This window comes from Hemibagrus wyckioides, linkage group LG14 (genome assembly GCF_019097595.1).
Source record: "Hemibagrus wyckioides isolate EC202008001 linkage group LG14, SWU_Hwy_1.0, whole genome shotgun sequence".
Taxonomy (NCBI): Eukaryota; Metazoa; Chordata; class Actinopteri; order Siluriformes; family Bagridae; genus Hemibagrus; species Hemibagrus wyckioides.
The window spans coordinates 18842469-18860010 of NC_080723.1; the positions used below are offsets into that span (position 1 = coordinate 18842469).

The 17542-nt window shown below is 38.6% G+C and overlaps 1 protein-coding gene across 7 annotated transcripts in view; it reads right to left on the reverse strand.

Moving 5' to 3' along the window:
• The window catches only part of ppp3cb (protein phosphatase 3, catalytic subunit, beta isozyme), a 65885-nt gene that overhangs the window by 17237 nt on the left and 31106 nt on the right, over nucleotides 1-17542 (reverse strand). For 5 of the 7 annotated variants that reach the window (XM_058408744.1, XM_058408742.1, XM_058408740.1 and 2 more), the window contains 5 exons: nucleotides 15379-15579; nucleotides 12371-12495; nucleotides 10925-11036; nucleotides 8662-8807; nucleotides 6989-7128 (listed from right to left, as the gene is read on the reverse strand). In XM_058408744.1, the coding sequence (XP_058264727.1) occupies nucleotides 6989-7128; nucleotides 8662-8807; nucleotides 10925-11036; nucleotides 12371-12495; nucleotides 15379-15579 (724 nt within the window). The remainder of the gene's footprint in view (nucleotides 1-6988; nucleotides 7129-8661; nucleotides 8808-10924; nucleotides 11037-12370; nucleotides 12496-15378; nucleotides 15580-17542) is intronic. The other 2 variants (XM_058408745.1, XM_058408739.1) reach the window with 1 other exon arrangement.

The following is a 17542-nucleotide window of genomic DNA, read 5'->3' on the forward strand; positions in this document are numbered from 1 at the left end:
TAGCTGGGATTGAAAACAGATTTGAGCGAATCTCATCTGATAAACACATCTGAGCGAAAGCACATGGAAGAAATCCATCTTCCTGTCCATCTCATCACTGCTGAGGACTAAACATTTAAAATATTTCAGAAATCCTGTTACTGTATCAAACATATCCGGATCTTCACAGATCACCAAACTGGACTGAGCTACAACCTCTACTGGACAAACCCTAATAAACTCTCTTGTACTTTAACAGCCTTGATTTTAACGTCAGCGGTTTATTATTTGATTTCTTTGCACATTTGTCTATTTTGCACATTGTCTTTTTTATTTTGCACATCAGTCTTTCCAGCATATCTGTCTATTCTTGCGCATGTGACTACCTCAGTATGCTTATACTTTTTTACTGTACAGATTCTCACAACTGTACACATCTGTACAGATGTATCACACCTCCACTGCACTCTGCACTTGCTTTGTTCATTACTCTGTGCCTCATCTCATTATCTGTTTCGTGTTTTTGTTTCCCTCATGTATTTTAAATTGTACCAAGCTGCTAACGAAAACTTAATGTCCCTCCAGGGATGAATAAAGATATTCTATTCTATTCTATTCTATTCTATTCTATTCTATTCTATTCTATTCTATTCTATTCTATTCTATTCTATGGCATCACTTGGCATCATGTGCTTCCTGTTTGGTGTGGTCCGCAAATTTGATTTTATTGCAGGTTTTACGCCGGATGCTCCTCCTCACGCAACCCCCCCCCCGACCCCCCCCCCCCCCAATCACATGACTGTAATTGAGCTTCATTTATTAATGAACTATTTTAAAAAGCTCCACATCCACACTGTTATTGGGATGCAGCGCTCTATAGAGTGAACCACAAAACACAACCACAACAAACTTCTCTGTCTTTACACAAACATTTTCACTCGACACTAATAAAGAAACCAAAAAGAGGCTCACTATAGCTCAGGGTCACTATTGCTACGAAATCAGTTCATTAATACAGAAAAGCCGCAATAACAAAACGAGCAGATGGAAATCTCACACAGTGCTACTGTTTTCCCCTGCTCCAGCGCTTTTCCTCTCTCCCCGAGCGCTGTGGGACAAACTGATGCTCAAAAATCACCCTGTTCTTAAACTGCTTAAATAAACAACTTCCTGTTATTGATCTATTCGTTGTTGGTTTAAAGTAAAATTCACTAGAATTTTTTTTCCCCCCGTCACAGACATGATGATAGAATGATGTAATCAGATCGCAGCGAGAAGACGAGATCTCATCTCTCATTTTCTGAAGAGACGTGAAATATTAAACAGCTGGTGAAATATGTTAATAGCACCCAAATATTTAATATTTATTTTACTAACTTTTTACTTCTGAGAACAATAAGAAAAGCAAAAAAAAAAACTTAAAAAATGATTAATTTAATGAATGTAGAATTCCTCACAAAAGTGAGAAAGCCAAACAGGATAATCCTGTCTCCTACTCACGTTATTGTTATTTTAATTCATTGAAGATATTGAAAATGTAAAGAGTGCTTCCTTCACATTCCCTTTTCTCTGCTCTGAATAATCACGAGAGATCAGATGCTGGGTTGTGTAGTTTTTAATCCACCTATAAATCGTTCTTTTTATATTGCCATATAGGTGATGGTCATATAAATATGATAAACAAGCTCATCTGATGAAGATCATTTTCCTGAAATCAGATTTTAGCTCATGGAAGCGCTCTCCACATTAGGTTACTGATGACTCGATTACTGTGACATTAAGAAGAAGGCTTTATTTTGTCACAGGACAGTGAAATGCTTTTCTTTACATATACCAGCTTTGGAGATTGGGGTCAGAGCACAGAGTCAGCCATGATACAGCACGGCTGGAGCAAAGAGGGTTAAGGGCCTTGCTCAAGGGCCCAACAGTAGCAGCTTGGCAGTGCTGGGGCTTGAATTCTGACCTTCTCATCAACAACCCAGAGCCCCACTGGCATTTCTCAACAACAGACAGCACTGACATATTTATCAGAAACAATCATTTTTTTCCTCACTGTTAACTAGCTAGTGGACTTTTTTTTAAAAATCATGAAACACTTAAATTTGAGAGCTACAAGCTACTTGCATCAGTAGAGGTACAGCGTTTCGTCTGCCATTTTTCTTTTACAAGCTCAAAGACTTCAGAGAAAATGATGTCATTTCCAGTAAGGGAACACACCTGCTCCCTGGTCTTTGCAATGGGATGTTTTTAAGGGAGTGAATGTGTCCTGGCTACTGAACTGATTTGAGACGCGCCCATGGCTATACAATTTCTAATTATTATTAAAAAAAGATTAATTAAGGAATATTGTTTTTTGAACTATAAGTGCGATGATGTACAAAGTCTGATGTATGATGGATGGATGGTGAATGTCAGTGTCTGCCAAAACCTGACCCAGATATTAATTGTAATTGTAGTGGCACATTTTCACCACTGAGGGCGCTGCTGCTTCAAGTAATTTTGCAACAAGTGAATCAAATTCAGTTGTATCAGCTCAACAATAAGAAGTGACCTTTTGGGCTCCCAAATGGCTAAAACAAACAAACAAACAATAAATAAATAAATATTGAAATAGCAATGCACAGGTCACTCAGCTCAGACGTATTGTATAAACTTCTAAAAGTCAAATGCGGGAGAAAAAAACCCAAGATGCCAATTTTTATACAACACTTAGTTCCTGTCCACTAATCTAATTGGTCGAGCGGCGTTCCGAGAGCACTGATATTCAGAATAACCTCACTGGGACATTTCACCGTGCGTATCACAACTTCCAATTCTAGCACCAGTCCCACTGAAACCATTACTACATTAGAGCTAGCGACATCATCAGCGTAGACGGCAAATGATGTGGTTTTCAGGAGCACATTTACATTTATGGCGTTTGGCAGACGTCTTTATCGAGAGCGACATACAGAAGTGCTGTGAAGTCTCTATCAATGAATACATCAATACCGGTTCGCTAGATCGGAGAGTAGGAATATCAGAACTATGTTGGGAGGAAATACAGCACACAGACAGAAGGCAAGAAAAATAAGAGAATTTCATGAAGAGGTCGTTTGAAGACTCGGCTGTTCTGACATCGATGGGAAGTTCGCTCCACCACCCAGGTGTCAGAACAGAGAAGAGCCTTGACGCAAACCTCCCTTGTACCCTGAGAGATGGTGGGACCAGTCGAGCAGTGCTGGAGGAATATAACTTCTGACTTAAAAATATAGAAACTCATTAAAAAAAGGGAGAAAGGGAAGCCAATTTCATCAGATGCAGCTTTAAGTGGAATTGTGAGCTAGCAAGTCTAGTGAGTGTGGTATCTTCAGGATCTATTTCTGCAAATATAAACACATTATTTGTTCCACACTGTATCTTAAGTTGTCAGTTAATATTAATATTATTTTCTTGTATAAAGAACTGTTGTATAAAAGCAAGATCACACTCGCAATATTGATATTCAGTATAACCGCACCAACTTGGATTTGTTGTACACGTATTTATACCACAGTGTGGTTGAATTTTCGAATCTGATTGGTCAGATTATAGAATAGAATAGAATCCTTTATTATGTCACAAACATTACAGCAGAGTAAAATTCTTTCTTCACATATCCCAGCTCTGAAAGTTGGGGTCAGAGCACAGGGTCAGCTATGATACCACACCCCTGGCGCAGTGAGGCCCAACTGTGGCAGCTTGGCAGTATTGAGGCTTGAACCCTAATCCACCAAGCAACAAGCCAGTGCCTTAGCCACTTTTATAGTGTTCTGGCTTTAACATGAAGGTTATTATTCATGCTTTCGCTCTAATATGTCGCTCTTTCTATGGTAACAATTTAATAAAAATTTTATTTCTATAGTGATTTTAATGGTAGCCATTGCCACAAAGTAGCTTTATAGAAATATTGAAATTCAGGATATAAATTATTTAAAAAATTATCGAAATTTATCCCTGATGAGTAGTGGGAAGGAAAAACTCCCTGAGATGATATAAGGAAGAAACCTTAAGAGGAAGCAGACTCATCCTCATCTGCGTGACACTGCAGAGAGTGATTATAAATCATTTCCCTTCTATAACTGTATGGTCAAAACATGCAATTGTGTAACCTGGAAATTCATTCTAGATATAATGTGAATTCTATCTTGCTGAAGTTATCAACTGTTCACTGATGGAGACTTAAGTGCAGAACTGTTGGTATCAATAGCAGTCATGTTGATGGTTTCTCTCGCGTATCTCCAGGCTGTTCACGTGGATTCATCCTCCGCAGCAGTGAGCAGCCTCCAAGTGATGAGACTCCAACCAGAAGTAAAGCATCAGGACGGATCAGCGGAATGTGAAAATCTGCGTTTTGTTTTGAACATTCAGTCTCGTCTCCGCCCCCTGTCCTGTGATTGGTAGAGTCCTGGATATGTTCTCAGTTAATCAGTTTGCGTAGTTATAGAAACCTCCAGCATCCTTAACGAGATCTCGTCCATGTTATCGTGTACTTGTGTGTGTTTTTCCATCTGTTCCTTCTTCTTGTTTCATAGTTTCCTGTTTGTTTGTTTTTCTCATTTACAGAATATCAATGATGTTTATTAGTCTGCTGCCTGCTGCTTTGTGTCTGACTCTCGCATGGATTAATGCTGACAGTTATTTGTTCGTTCTCCCATAAATTCATTTATTTGATTTGCTTTTATTCTTTTTACTGTTTCAATTTATTTGAATTACTTATACGGGGGGATTAATAAAGGAACGTCTCACCTCACGAACTACACACTTCATCATAACATCATACAGCGTGGATTCAGATGTTTGACTCCTTCTGTTTGATTCGGTTAAATCCACATTAGACCTCACTGCGACTCCGACTAAAACGCTTGAAGCGCTCACTTAAGATGAATCAGATGTTGAGGAGAAGGGAAGCAGAAAAAGGGGGAAAAAAGCAGCTCCTTCCTGCTCATTTAACGCATGTAGGGTCTGCTTGTAAAATCGAGCTCTGATTGATCTGATTGGTCCTTTCTGTGCTGTCTCTACTGTCCAGACGAGACGATTCGATTTTTATAGAGTTTATGAACCACCATGATGAGACTCTGTGATGGACTTTTCTTTTTTTAAAACACAGGAAAATGGTATAACAGAACACAGGACAAATCTAAACATTATCTCTGACGATAATGTGTTCCAGACGATTTGTTCAACCCATCACACACACACACACACGCGCAGATTCTCTTCTCATTGATGCCGGATTTCAAAAGAAAGCAAAAACATCTCTATTGCATTTATCTATCTATCTATCTATCTATCTATCTATCTATCTATCTATCTATCTATCTATCTATCTATCTATCTATCTATCTATCTATCTATCTATCTATCTATCTATCTATCTATCTATCTATCTATCTATCTATCTATCCATCCATCCCTCTCGCTTCTTATTCGCTTTCTCTCACTTTCGGCAGTAGTAGCCGGTTGTCATAGTAACAGCAGATCGGCCGATTTCCCAGGGGACCGTGGGAATTCTTGTGTTTTGCTGAGCCTGACCGCTGTTTGAGCTGCTTTACAATTCCAATTACAGACGCAGGCTCATTTTCACACTACACCTAATTGCCCAGAGCACACAGCTCTGTGCACACACACACACACACCTTCTTGTGTTGGAATATTCAGGTGGTGAGCAGTAAGTGTGTGAGTACACACTTACTGCTCACCACCTGAATATTCCAACACAAGAAGGACCGGGTTTGCGTCTCTGTCGGAAAATTCACACGGCGAGATTGCGAAAGGAAACAGAGAGTCGTTACAGTCGTTAACAAAACGCTTCAAACTGCTTTGTTTACATCTGAAACTCAGTTGAGCATAAAACATTTAAAAGGTTTTTATACCACGGTGCAGACGAATGCTCTAATCTGATTAGTGATGGTGGAGGAGTCGATTCAACAGCAGCAGGCCCCCCGACATTCAAATCAGGTTTATATCCATCACATGCAACTCGCTGTGGTGTAAGAGGAATAAAACATGCTGTTACTGGAAAATAATCAGCTTCACTGTGAGGAATGTCTGACTCCAACGCCAGCTCAGATTCATTTCTAACAACAGAACGTCTTGACATTTTTTATTCCGTACGTAACTCAGAGAATAACTGGTTATGTAAATGTAAGGTACGGTGGTACCTCGTTCCTCGACCACCCCTGTGTTCGAATTTTCGGTATTCGATTAGAATTTTCGAGTCAATTTGACCTCGGGGTACGAAAATATTTTCAGTGTACGACTCGACCGTCAGGAACGCCAGTTCTTGTTTCATACAGGACTGCAATGAAAATCGAATAACGAATTTTCATTTCATTTATTATACCCCCAATGAGGGTATACTAGTAAAAAGTAATAAATAAATAAATAAATAAATAAATAAATAAATAAATAAAATAAAATAAAATAAAATAAAATAAAATAAAATAAAATAAAATAAACGTTTGACTAACAAGGTAGGATGGTAAACTTATTGCAGCATAGATGTGAAGAGCATTTGGGTATTGAATAAGCCAAATACGAGTCTTCCTGATCACACACACACACACACACACACGTCCTCTGATCCTTGCTCTGCAAGAAGCATAAAGTCTTATATTCACTTACTAACAAGATTTTATTCTTATTCTCTAGCGCTCATTTCTGATCAGCTCTCTGTCCTCCATGTTTAGATTTCTCCTCTGAACATCTGAACATTATATTGCTGTCTACTAAATTGGTCAGGACGGACTGCAGAAAAGCACTTGGTGTCTCTGTATGTTTTGTTTTAAGACTATGATGTTACTAAAAATGCTTGTAGCGACACTTTTTACGTAAATTGTGATGGCGGTTCACAAAAAAAAACATGAAAGCAAAATCCCAAATTTTCAGCACAATGCCATTACCACACACACAAACTACAGTGGAGTTAAAATCCTGTAGTGTACACCCAGCTGAACCACTGCACACACACACACACATATGCAGGTACCTGTAGAAGTAAGAGCAGCCACGAACAGTGTTGTGGCTGAAATACTCCTGTGACTTCTCATTGCCAAAGTCCTCTAGTGGATCCGACCACAGAAGATCACACATGGGCCCAAAGGCTGGAGGCTCTTTAAACCGGTCCAGCTGGAGCCCAGAAACAGGAAGAGAGAGAGTGAAAGAGACAGAGAGAGACAGAGAGAGAGAGAGGTATTAATTTTTCATATTCATAGTCATATATTATCATACCAGCTCTAATGCATCATCATTACAGTGTATACAGACATATGGCACTTTTCCACACAGGTGTAACAACGTCCAAGATTTTTTATGCATAGTTCTTGTTATTTTATTCATTTTTTATTCCTTAAATCCTATTAATTGTTCGGTATCTACTCAAAAAAGTTTTAAACAGATTTTAACCGGATCACTCAAAACATTATTTAAAAAATTCTAATGCAATTTAATATTCGAAACTGATATCTGACCATTGAGGTGTCCAAACTTTACTTCAAAGGAGGAGATTAGAGAGCAAGAAAGCAGGTCCCTAAAAATATTATATTAGAGCTCCGGTATAGCGAATTTAACTTGAGTGGAATAACTACAGCAGGATGTCACATGACAGACCTTATGGCATGTCTCTAGTCCTGCGTAATCTTGTGTTGATATTTTATGCAAAAGCTGATTTCCAAAAGTTTTATTTCCCGAATCTCAGTGGAAACTTTGCCATTAGATTTTGGTCATTCTGGTATATCTATTAGAAAAGCACTCTTTAGACGCTTTAACGGCAAACTCTGCTATACTGCGCTAGAATCTAAAAGGTAAAATGAAGCGTATTGCGTTTTGGGTTTAATTTGGTTTTCAGATAAGGCTTATGAGATGGACGAGTTTGCTAAAACGTATCTCAGACCTGCTGATGTACTCTGAGTGAACACTTTTATTTATTTATTTTTTTCATAAAAATATGTCTCCAGTGCATTTCCACATGCGCTTTTATGATAATTTCATTTTCAATACAGCAGCCTTTTGTGTTTTCCATAAGACCATAGGTTGCTACTTTGGACTGCATACCTTATAAAGTGACCCTGGGTTTTAGACACGTAAATAAATAAATAAATAAATAATATTCACTCAGTAACATTCACTTTTTTTTTTAATTTAAATAAATAAAAAAATAAATTCACTCACTAACATTTACTTTCTATTTAAATAAATAAATTTACTCATTAACATTCACTTTCTATTTAAATAAATAAAAAAAATAAAAATGTAAATAAATAAAAAAACAAATACATAAATAAATGTATTAATTCATAAATTCACTCACTAATATTCACTTTCGATTTAAATAAATAAATAAATAAATTCACTCACTAACTTTCTCTATCTATCTATTTATTTAAATAAATAAATAAATAAATAAATTCCTATTATGAGCTGATTTGCATTTTCCGCAGCAATTATATATACATGTGAGTTTAAATCTAATTAGAACGCAATGCAGATATAAGGTGCATGAAAACAAGCAGGCCTGAATTATTTATTAATTTAACGGACATAAAGGTCAGTTTCCTCCGTACAAAAATATGTTATTCAGAGACTGACTCCATCTGCATAATCATGAGTCTGCATGTGTGTGTGTGTGTCTGTGTGTGTGTGTGTGTGTGTGTGTGTGAGCACCTTCTTGATGTCATCTAACGTGTGTATCTCGGGTGAGAGGCCACCGTGCACGCACAGAAACTGCTGATTCATCAGAGCGGCCAGCGGCAGACAGTCGAACGCATCCATACACGCGTCGTACACCTGCTCGGAGTATTTAATTTTACCTTAAAAGAGGAAGAAGAAGGAGAGAGGAAGAACGAGAGAAAAAGAACAGCTTTAAAACATGCGAACGCTCTGACATGTTCCGAGACTGTATTTTTCTCTGCGTCTCATTTGTACACAGAGATCTTGCATGAATTTACACTTTCACAGAACACTGTCAATCGAGCCATCGACAGAGAGAGAGAGAGAGAGAGAGAGAGAGAGAGAGAGAGAGTGTGTATGTGTCTGAGAGACAATCTGTACTGTGTCAACTTCGCCATCCCAGAGCCACCCCATCTGTTCAGTCATACCACTGCATCACTCAGCAACACACACACACACACACACACACACTTCTCTCCATCTCTCCTCCTGTTTTATGGTTTTCTTACACACGCATGCCGTCTGCAGGTAATCATGTAACAAGTTTTTTGTATGTTTAAAGTTGTGTGTTTGATGTGTGTCATTGCTAAGGTTAAGGTAAAAAAAAAAAGAAGAGACACGCAGACAAGTAAGAAAGTAAGAAAACTCACTGCATCTGCTGAAACATAACAGGTGAGTGTTATTGCATCATAAAATATGAGAGCCAATCAGTTTACAATATGCAAATTAAGACCACAGGGGCGTTTCCTATTTGCATATTCACTTCAAGAGATTTCTTTTTTAATGTTTTTTTAGAAACATCAAAAACAATGTATTACTTAGCAAGGGAACCGTTTAGAATGTTTAAAACACAACATTTAAGAAAGTAGAGTGTAAAGCAAATTGTGTTGTTCGTCTGAAAAGATGGAGGACTCTATAACTGAGGGCAGCCCTTTCCAGGCCAAGACTCGTGTGTCCAACGAAGCCTGTGTGTGTGTGTGTGTTCTCACACTTGGCAGATGGAAAAGGAGGGCGCCCACTCTTTACTGTCCCATCAGGGAAATCACACTCTCTGACTCCCTGGGCCAATCATTAACAAGCAAATTAATTTGCTGCTAATGCTCTCTCTCTCTCTGTCTCTCTGTCATTTGAGAGAGACTGATCTAGAAAACATGTCTGAGAAGGAAACATGGAGCTATGAAGAGGGAAAGAAGGTTCCTGGAGAAATGGTGGGATTTGGAGAAGGGGACAGAGAGCAAAATAAGAGTAGTGATTAACCTGCGACTGCTCAGATGAGGGAACGGGATGAGAACGTAAGCTGCTCTGGAAGAGAGCGTCCGCCAAATACCATAAACATAATGTACATGGAAATCAGGATAGATATATAGATAGAGTGACTGATGGATGGATGGATGGATGGATGGATGGATGGATGGATGGATGAAAAGAAAGACTGAGAAGAGAGTTGGTGATTGATGGATGGATGGATGGATGGATGGATGGATGGATGGATGGATGGATAGATAGATAGATAGATAGATAGATAGATAGATAGATAGATAGATAGATAGATAGATAGATAGATAGAATGGTTAACTGGATAGATTAATGGATGCATATACAGACTAAAAAACAGCTGGATAGATGGATCAGGAAAATAGAAAATGAATGGATAGATGGATGGATGGACTGATGGATGGATGGATGGACAGACTGACAGATGGATGGATGGATGGGTGGATGGATGAAGGTACAGACAGTTGTAATAGATGGATTGGTGGACAGATGGACGGACAAAGACAGTTGTAATGGATGGATGGATGGATGGATGGATGAATGGATGGACAGATGGACAGACAAAGACAGTTGTGATGGATGGATGGATGGATGGATAGGTGGATTGATGAAAAACAGACAAATGAAAGAGCATAACTTATGACTTGATGGTTGGACAGGATGAAAGGATAGACTAATGAAGAGAAATGGAAAAACAAATAGACAGATAGAAGGGGGGTCAACATGGATGGATGGATGGATGGATGGATGGATGGATGGATGATGAATGAATGGATGGATGGATGATGAATGGACAAATAGATAGTCTCAGAAAGACAATTATGGCTGAATAAACGTAGTTGCAGGAACATAGGTAAACAGAAACAATGGGCTGATATAAAATGATGCACTGTGAGTAAACAGAAAAACTCTGACTTGCTGTTTGACCAGAGAACAAAGTGAGACATTTAGTGGACAAAGAGAGAAGTGTCTTTATACTTACATTCCTGTTTGAATGTGAAATATTCAGTCAAGTGTCTACATTCATGGTTTCCCCGCAGCAGAAATAACGTCTTTGGGTAGAGGATTTTCAGTGACCAGAGATACAAAACACACTGTGAGAGAGAGAGAGAGAGAGAGAGAGAGAGAGAGAGAGAGAGAATGAACACAGTATTACCAAAGCATTACAGAAGAGAGAAGAAGAGATATTAATAAGCATAGAACACTGAGTGTCTATAAGGAAACCCACTCATAAATCCCTGCTGTGTGTATACATGAGGGCTTCTCACACTGCGCTTAACCCCGGGTTATCAAGGTTCTAAACCCTGCTTTTAACCCCGGGTAGAGGAACGTCTCACACTTGTAATTTAGAAGCGGGGTTAGCGCAGCTTTTTACCTGGGGTTAATTAATTACTAAAGTCATGAAACTTCTGTGAATTTACCACAAACACGCTGATTCCATTCTATTACCCAAAACCTTAATTGTACTATTGTCATACTAATGTCATTTCATCATAATGGCTGCAATTTCTGGTTTAGAAAGTGACTTTCATATGAAATTTTCTAATGAAATTCAGTTAAATCCTGACTACATTAAACTTTTAAAGCCTCTGTCATGTTTTGAAAACTGGCTCAAAAGGAGAAAGATAGATAGACTGATAGACAGATAGATAAATGGATGGATGGATGGATGGATGGATATACACAGATAGATAGATAGATAGATAGATAGATAGATAGATAGATAGATAGATAGATAGACAGATAGTGAAACAGAATATATATGAGAGGTTTCTAGGCAAATATCTAATGTTTATAAAATCTATATTTTAAAACCACAAACTTCTTATAATGATGATCTTATAATTCTGGAGGACAATATAAATATCATCATATTACAGTAAGATTCTGATCAGTCTTAAAAATCCCCAGTGCTTGTGAATCATCTTTTTGCTAATAAAAGAACGAAATGAAATGGGGTTAGTTAGCACTGTTGCCTCACAACAAGAAGGTCCTGGGTTCGAACAGGCAGGGACCTTTCTGGGTGGAGTTTGCATGTTCTCCCCATGCCTGCATGGGTTTACTCCGGGTACTCCGGTTTCCTCTCACAGTCTCACAGTCTAACATGTACATAATGTATAGGTTGATTGGTAATTCTAAATTGCCCATAAGAGTGAGTGTGAGTGTGTGTGGTTGTCTGTCTATATGTGTAGCCCTGTGATGGACTGGAGACCTGTCCAGGGTGTACCCCTGCCTTTCGCCCCAATGTGTGCTGGGATAGGTTCCAGCAGATCCCCGTGACCCTAATTAGGAATAAATCAGGTATAGACAACGGGTGGATGGAAATGGGGTTAATTAACGCCTACTAACCTGACTTAAATCTGCACACACACAAATGGTTTACTAGGTAGGGTGCCTATGTAGTGTGAGTGTAAGAGAAAGCACTAACCTCGATACTGAAGTAACCTCGGTCCACGTAGTCCCCTAGAAAGAGGTACCGTGTTGTAGCGGGTGATCCTCCGACCTCAAAGAGCTTCATCAGGTCAAAGAACTGCCCGTGAATATCTCCACACACTGAGGGACACGCGACATATCAGAACTGCATTCGTTTTTAGTTTCAGTGGAAGAAAACGAATACGCTATTCATTCTCACAATTCTTACTACATAGAAATATCCAGACAAACCAAATCTTTCTTTATACCGCTGATACATACTCCAGTCTGATTGGTCAGAAGGTGATCATACATTTTCCATAACAGCAACTCTGACAGCAAGGTTCATTACTTAATACATCATCGTTCTCTAGTAACAGCTTCTGTGGCAGACTGTTCACGTAAACAGACTTTTTAAAGCATGGGATTGATGATGTATTGTGAAGAGACATTTATTTAGCGTGAATGAGTCTCCAGTGTCAGGGCTTTGTAACCGAGGTAAAGATGTATCTTTAAGCTTCCTCACACAGGACTAGTCTTTTGTCTTATATGCTGCCTTCACGAGCCATCAGAATTATCGTAAATACAAGTTTCCTACTAGAAAGTTGCACATGAATGACTTACTGCATATGGCCTTCTACCTAGTTAACCATGAATTATTCATCATTTCCCCTTTTAATATGGTTAAATACCCTTGGAGGTATCTGTATCTGTGAATCAAGTGATTAGTCACCCTAATAAAAAAGCATGTACATCACTACAACCTGGACCTTTAAGGGTTATTTGTTTTGTCCTTCTGATGAAACTTCTAAAAATTCTAAACAGAATTCTATGTTACAAGTCCATACGCATGGATAGAATCGTAATTACGACTCGAGGGGTCATGTTCCTAGTGGGAAACTCGTATTTACGATAATTCTGGTAGCATGTGAAGGCAGCATAAGACAAAAGATATGCTGCTTGTCATGTTATCAAGATACCGAAGAAGTCCTGTGTGAGGAGGCTTAAAATTTAATCTTTACCTCGGTTACAAAGCACTGACACTTGAGACTCCTTCATGCTAAATAAATGTCTCTTCACATAGTACATCATCGTAGTGCTTTAAAAAGTACTGTTTACGGGGAGCGTCCCCCATACAAGCTGTTACTATAGAAACAATGGTGTATCAGGACGTGAAACTTGATGGAAACAAAGCCTTGAGGAAACATTTTGTTCCAGACGAGACTTTAGACAGCTCATGGTGTTGATTTTAGCTCCTGGCCTTTAGTTTAGATCAGGAACTATTATTACTGTATCTTTGTTCATGTTTGTTACTGAATCACAACGGTGCCTGTTCCCATTGTGGAGTGGAAACTAGAACAGGAACTCTGAATCTCAGTGGAAACACATATTTTAACTCAAATCTATATTTCCAGCAACCTGTTCGACTGATGTGTAAGATATTTCCAAAAAAAATGCAAACCCAAAGCACTCACTTCCTCTCCACCTACTACTACACACAGAGTGGACTAGTACGTTCCACACACACTCTCCCACCGGTGTTCACACATCGAGCTGCAATACATATGTAATAAAATAGTTTTATTCAAACTAGAATAATCTTTAAAAACCTGTAAGAACATAGTAGTCACATGTTTAACCCTTTTCTACCTGAACACTGACGTCCCATCCTGCCGGCGGAATGGAAATCCACTTATGGGACATTTACCATCAGTATAAATAAGTGAATGATTTTCTGTCTGTGAGTCTGACATAAAATGAGTCAGGACTCTGTCGGCTTTCAGTATGAGACGTGTGTTTTTCCCTCTGTTGGATAACCTTACACAGAATTTTAGTGGTTGAAGATAAACACCTTCAAATTTCAGATATTTATGAACAAGCACTTGGAGCATCTCAGAGAGCAGAAATGGGTTTGAGATCACCATCTACTTCGAAGGAACAAACAAATGTATGAAAAAAAAAACAGTTTTTGTTTTTTGGGAACTTTTCTATGAATATATTGCCTCTAGTAGGAGAGAGAAATACAGAAATACTTATAAAAAACACAAATTCTTAAAGCCCTGAGTAACTACTTTCATATGAGCTTCATATTAAGCAGCACTGTGAAGTGAGATTCAATACTGAACATGGACACAACATTTTATGTTTCTATGTTTTGGCCTCTAGGAAAAAGAGTTAAGGAATCTTTACGCACTTAAATTCTGTGTCTAAATCTCATATACGGTCCTTTTTCTTTGAACTGTATAATTTGAGATAGTACTTGCTGCAGAGGTCCAGGGGCCGAGCTTAACTTAACTTAAAAACTAAGTTTAAAACTAAGCCTAATCCCTAATCCACAATATATTGTATGATATGTAACGACAAACACAGTTTAAAGCAGTTGTCTCCACCCTGTGTATTTTTTTATTTGACTCCACCCTGGAAGGAGGAGCCAAATTAGGACTGACTCCACCCCCTGGACTTTTGGTTCTGCACCAAAGGGATACTTAAACCATTTCAATATATAAGGGAATGTATACCCAAAGGTGTATCATTATAAATTAATGATGCCTAGTACTCTTTTACTAGCACTTGCCACTCTCGTTCCTCGTCAAGCTAATAAATCAAAACCACAGTCTATCATGTGACAGAGAAACTGTCTGTTCTGAAGACTCACTGTGGTGGAATGTGAAAAATTAGAGCCGTTACTGAGACTGAGACTGGGGACTCTTAAATGTTTGTTAAATGAACATCTCCTTACAAAAAGCTTCACTATATCAATGATTACAGGATTGTTCTGACCAATCAGATTTGAGAACTGAGCAGCACTCAACTACATTTTATTCTGTAGTTCATTACACTATCATTTAAACTCACCACGGCATTACAGGAACACACACACACACACACACACACACACACACTAAACTGTAAGACGAATGTCTCACATGAAGTCTTGTCAGAATGGATTTTATGCTATTTAGCATTTGGCAAATAATTTCTTGAAAAGCTAGTGTTTAGGAGATAGATGTTTGATTCTCTGACCTGTAACTGGAGCCTCGATGTCCAGCATTGTCTTCTCCTGGCGCAGGATGGAGGCTCCCTCATTGATGATGCGCAGAGCGACAGGTTCCTCCACACGGCCTTCTTTAGTGAGGTGAGCCTTCAGCAGGTCCACTCGCGGCTTTCCCTCGCAGTCAAACACCTCCCGCATACTCAACCTGTGGCTCAGCGGGAACGGGACTGCTACAGAGAGAGAGAGACAGAGAGAGAGAGAGAGAGAGAGAGAGAGGGAAAGAGAGAGAAAGAGACAGAGATTGATGCATCGTTGTCTTTATTTAAAAAACCTTCAAAAGATAATTAATTGATTTCTCATAATTAAAGGTGGAATTTGTGTTTACATTTATATCATTTTAAAGACACAGCAGAAAAACATAATATTCACAACACTGTCAGTCAATCAGCATCAGGCTTTTTTTCTGGCCCTGAAATGACAACAAATGTGATCTTTATGAGGCTGACATCATTGTAAAAGAAGGATTTTTTTCTGCTTCTGCTTGTTATCCCAACCTGCCTCCTTTATCAGGTGCAAAAGGACTTTTTGATTGGCTGTGCTCTCTGAGTGGGAGGGGCATACTCTCTGTCAGCCCTGTCAATCACTGCAATGTGATCCAATGGGAGTTCATGTACAGTATGTGGAAAATTGGCAAGTAGCCAGAAATTAGGATCACTGGGTTTATATTCATCATCATTTTCATAATGATTTTTATTGTACTTCTGTTTCACAGACAGTAGAGGGCAGTACAAATTACAAACTGCTCCTTTAAGGCCAAAGAATGAAATGTGACACACAGAGAAAAAAGGAAACGTCTCAAAATTAATTATATTCAAATATTAAAGCACATATTTATGCACATGTACATAGAAATACATCATGGACTAAATGCCTGGATGTAAAAATACAATGTGTCATGCTTTACAACAGTACAATAGATAAAAATAGATAAAAACAACAGTTTATAAACAATGCAATATTCCCTCCTGTTTCTCAAAATAGATTCACCCAAAACCATTAGAGACGATCAGCCTGAATGTTCCGAAGACAGTATTATTGAGTATGTTAAGTGTTAAAGAAAGAAAGAAAGAAAGAAAGAAAGAAAGAAAGAAAGAAAGAAAGAAAGAAAGAAAGAAAGAAAGAAAGAAAGAAAGAAAGTGTGTCTGTGTGTGTCTTGGATGTCCAGAGGTACACTGTTTCCCCAGGTTCCCTGTGACTCTGTGTCGGATACGCGGTACAAAAGATGGATGAATGGATGGATGGATGGATGGATGGATGGATGGAAGGTAAAATATTTTCCATAGTTTCCAAGAACATTAAAAACTACGCACAAGCCTTTATAAAAATTGGTGCAGAGGGAAATAAAATAATAGGAAAGATACACAAGAGTGAAGAGCTAAAAAAAACCATAAACATAAATAAATAAAAACATTTAAACATGCGTAAAAAAGGTTTGTACTAAATGACTGGTTGTGTATCAAGATTTACGTGATTATAGAAAAACGGCTCGGAATAAAAGAAGAAGAAATGAAAAAAACAAAACAAAACTAGGAAAGCAGAAGGTGGCGAGCGAGAAAGCAAACTGTGACACGTGTTACCAGGGCAACGCTAGCCAAAGGCTAGTACAAGACTGGTTATATACACAGAAATACACACACACACACACACACACACCTAGGAGTAAATATAGAGCCCTCACTCTAACAACAGCCTTGTGTTCTGGGAGGTGCAACCTGCTGTAGAACATGAGGAGAACATGTGAAACTCCACACAGACAGTAACACAAGAACAGGATCAAATAAAAAGCCTGGAGCTATGAGGCAACACCGCTACCCAGTGCACCACTTTTTACTCAAAGTTTCCTGATGGATAAGTGAAGTGCAATCACGCTGTCATATCCAGATATCCAGACACACTGTTCAACACACTGAGAGGAGATAAAGAGACGAAAACACGGCAGCTCACAGCCGGACGCTGACCCACACCATGCTATCATGACGCACTGCTTCAGAAAAGCATAACGTCTTCCTCTAAACAAGAATTTATAACTAGCTAACTAGCTTGACATGATGGTAGCTAGCATTTTAGAATGTTTTAGCTTCTCTGCAATCAAAACACGCGCTTTACTTTTTGTTAAACGTACGTCTTTGACTT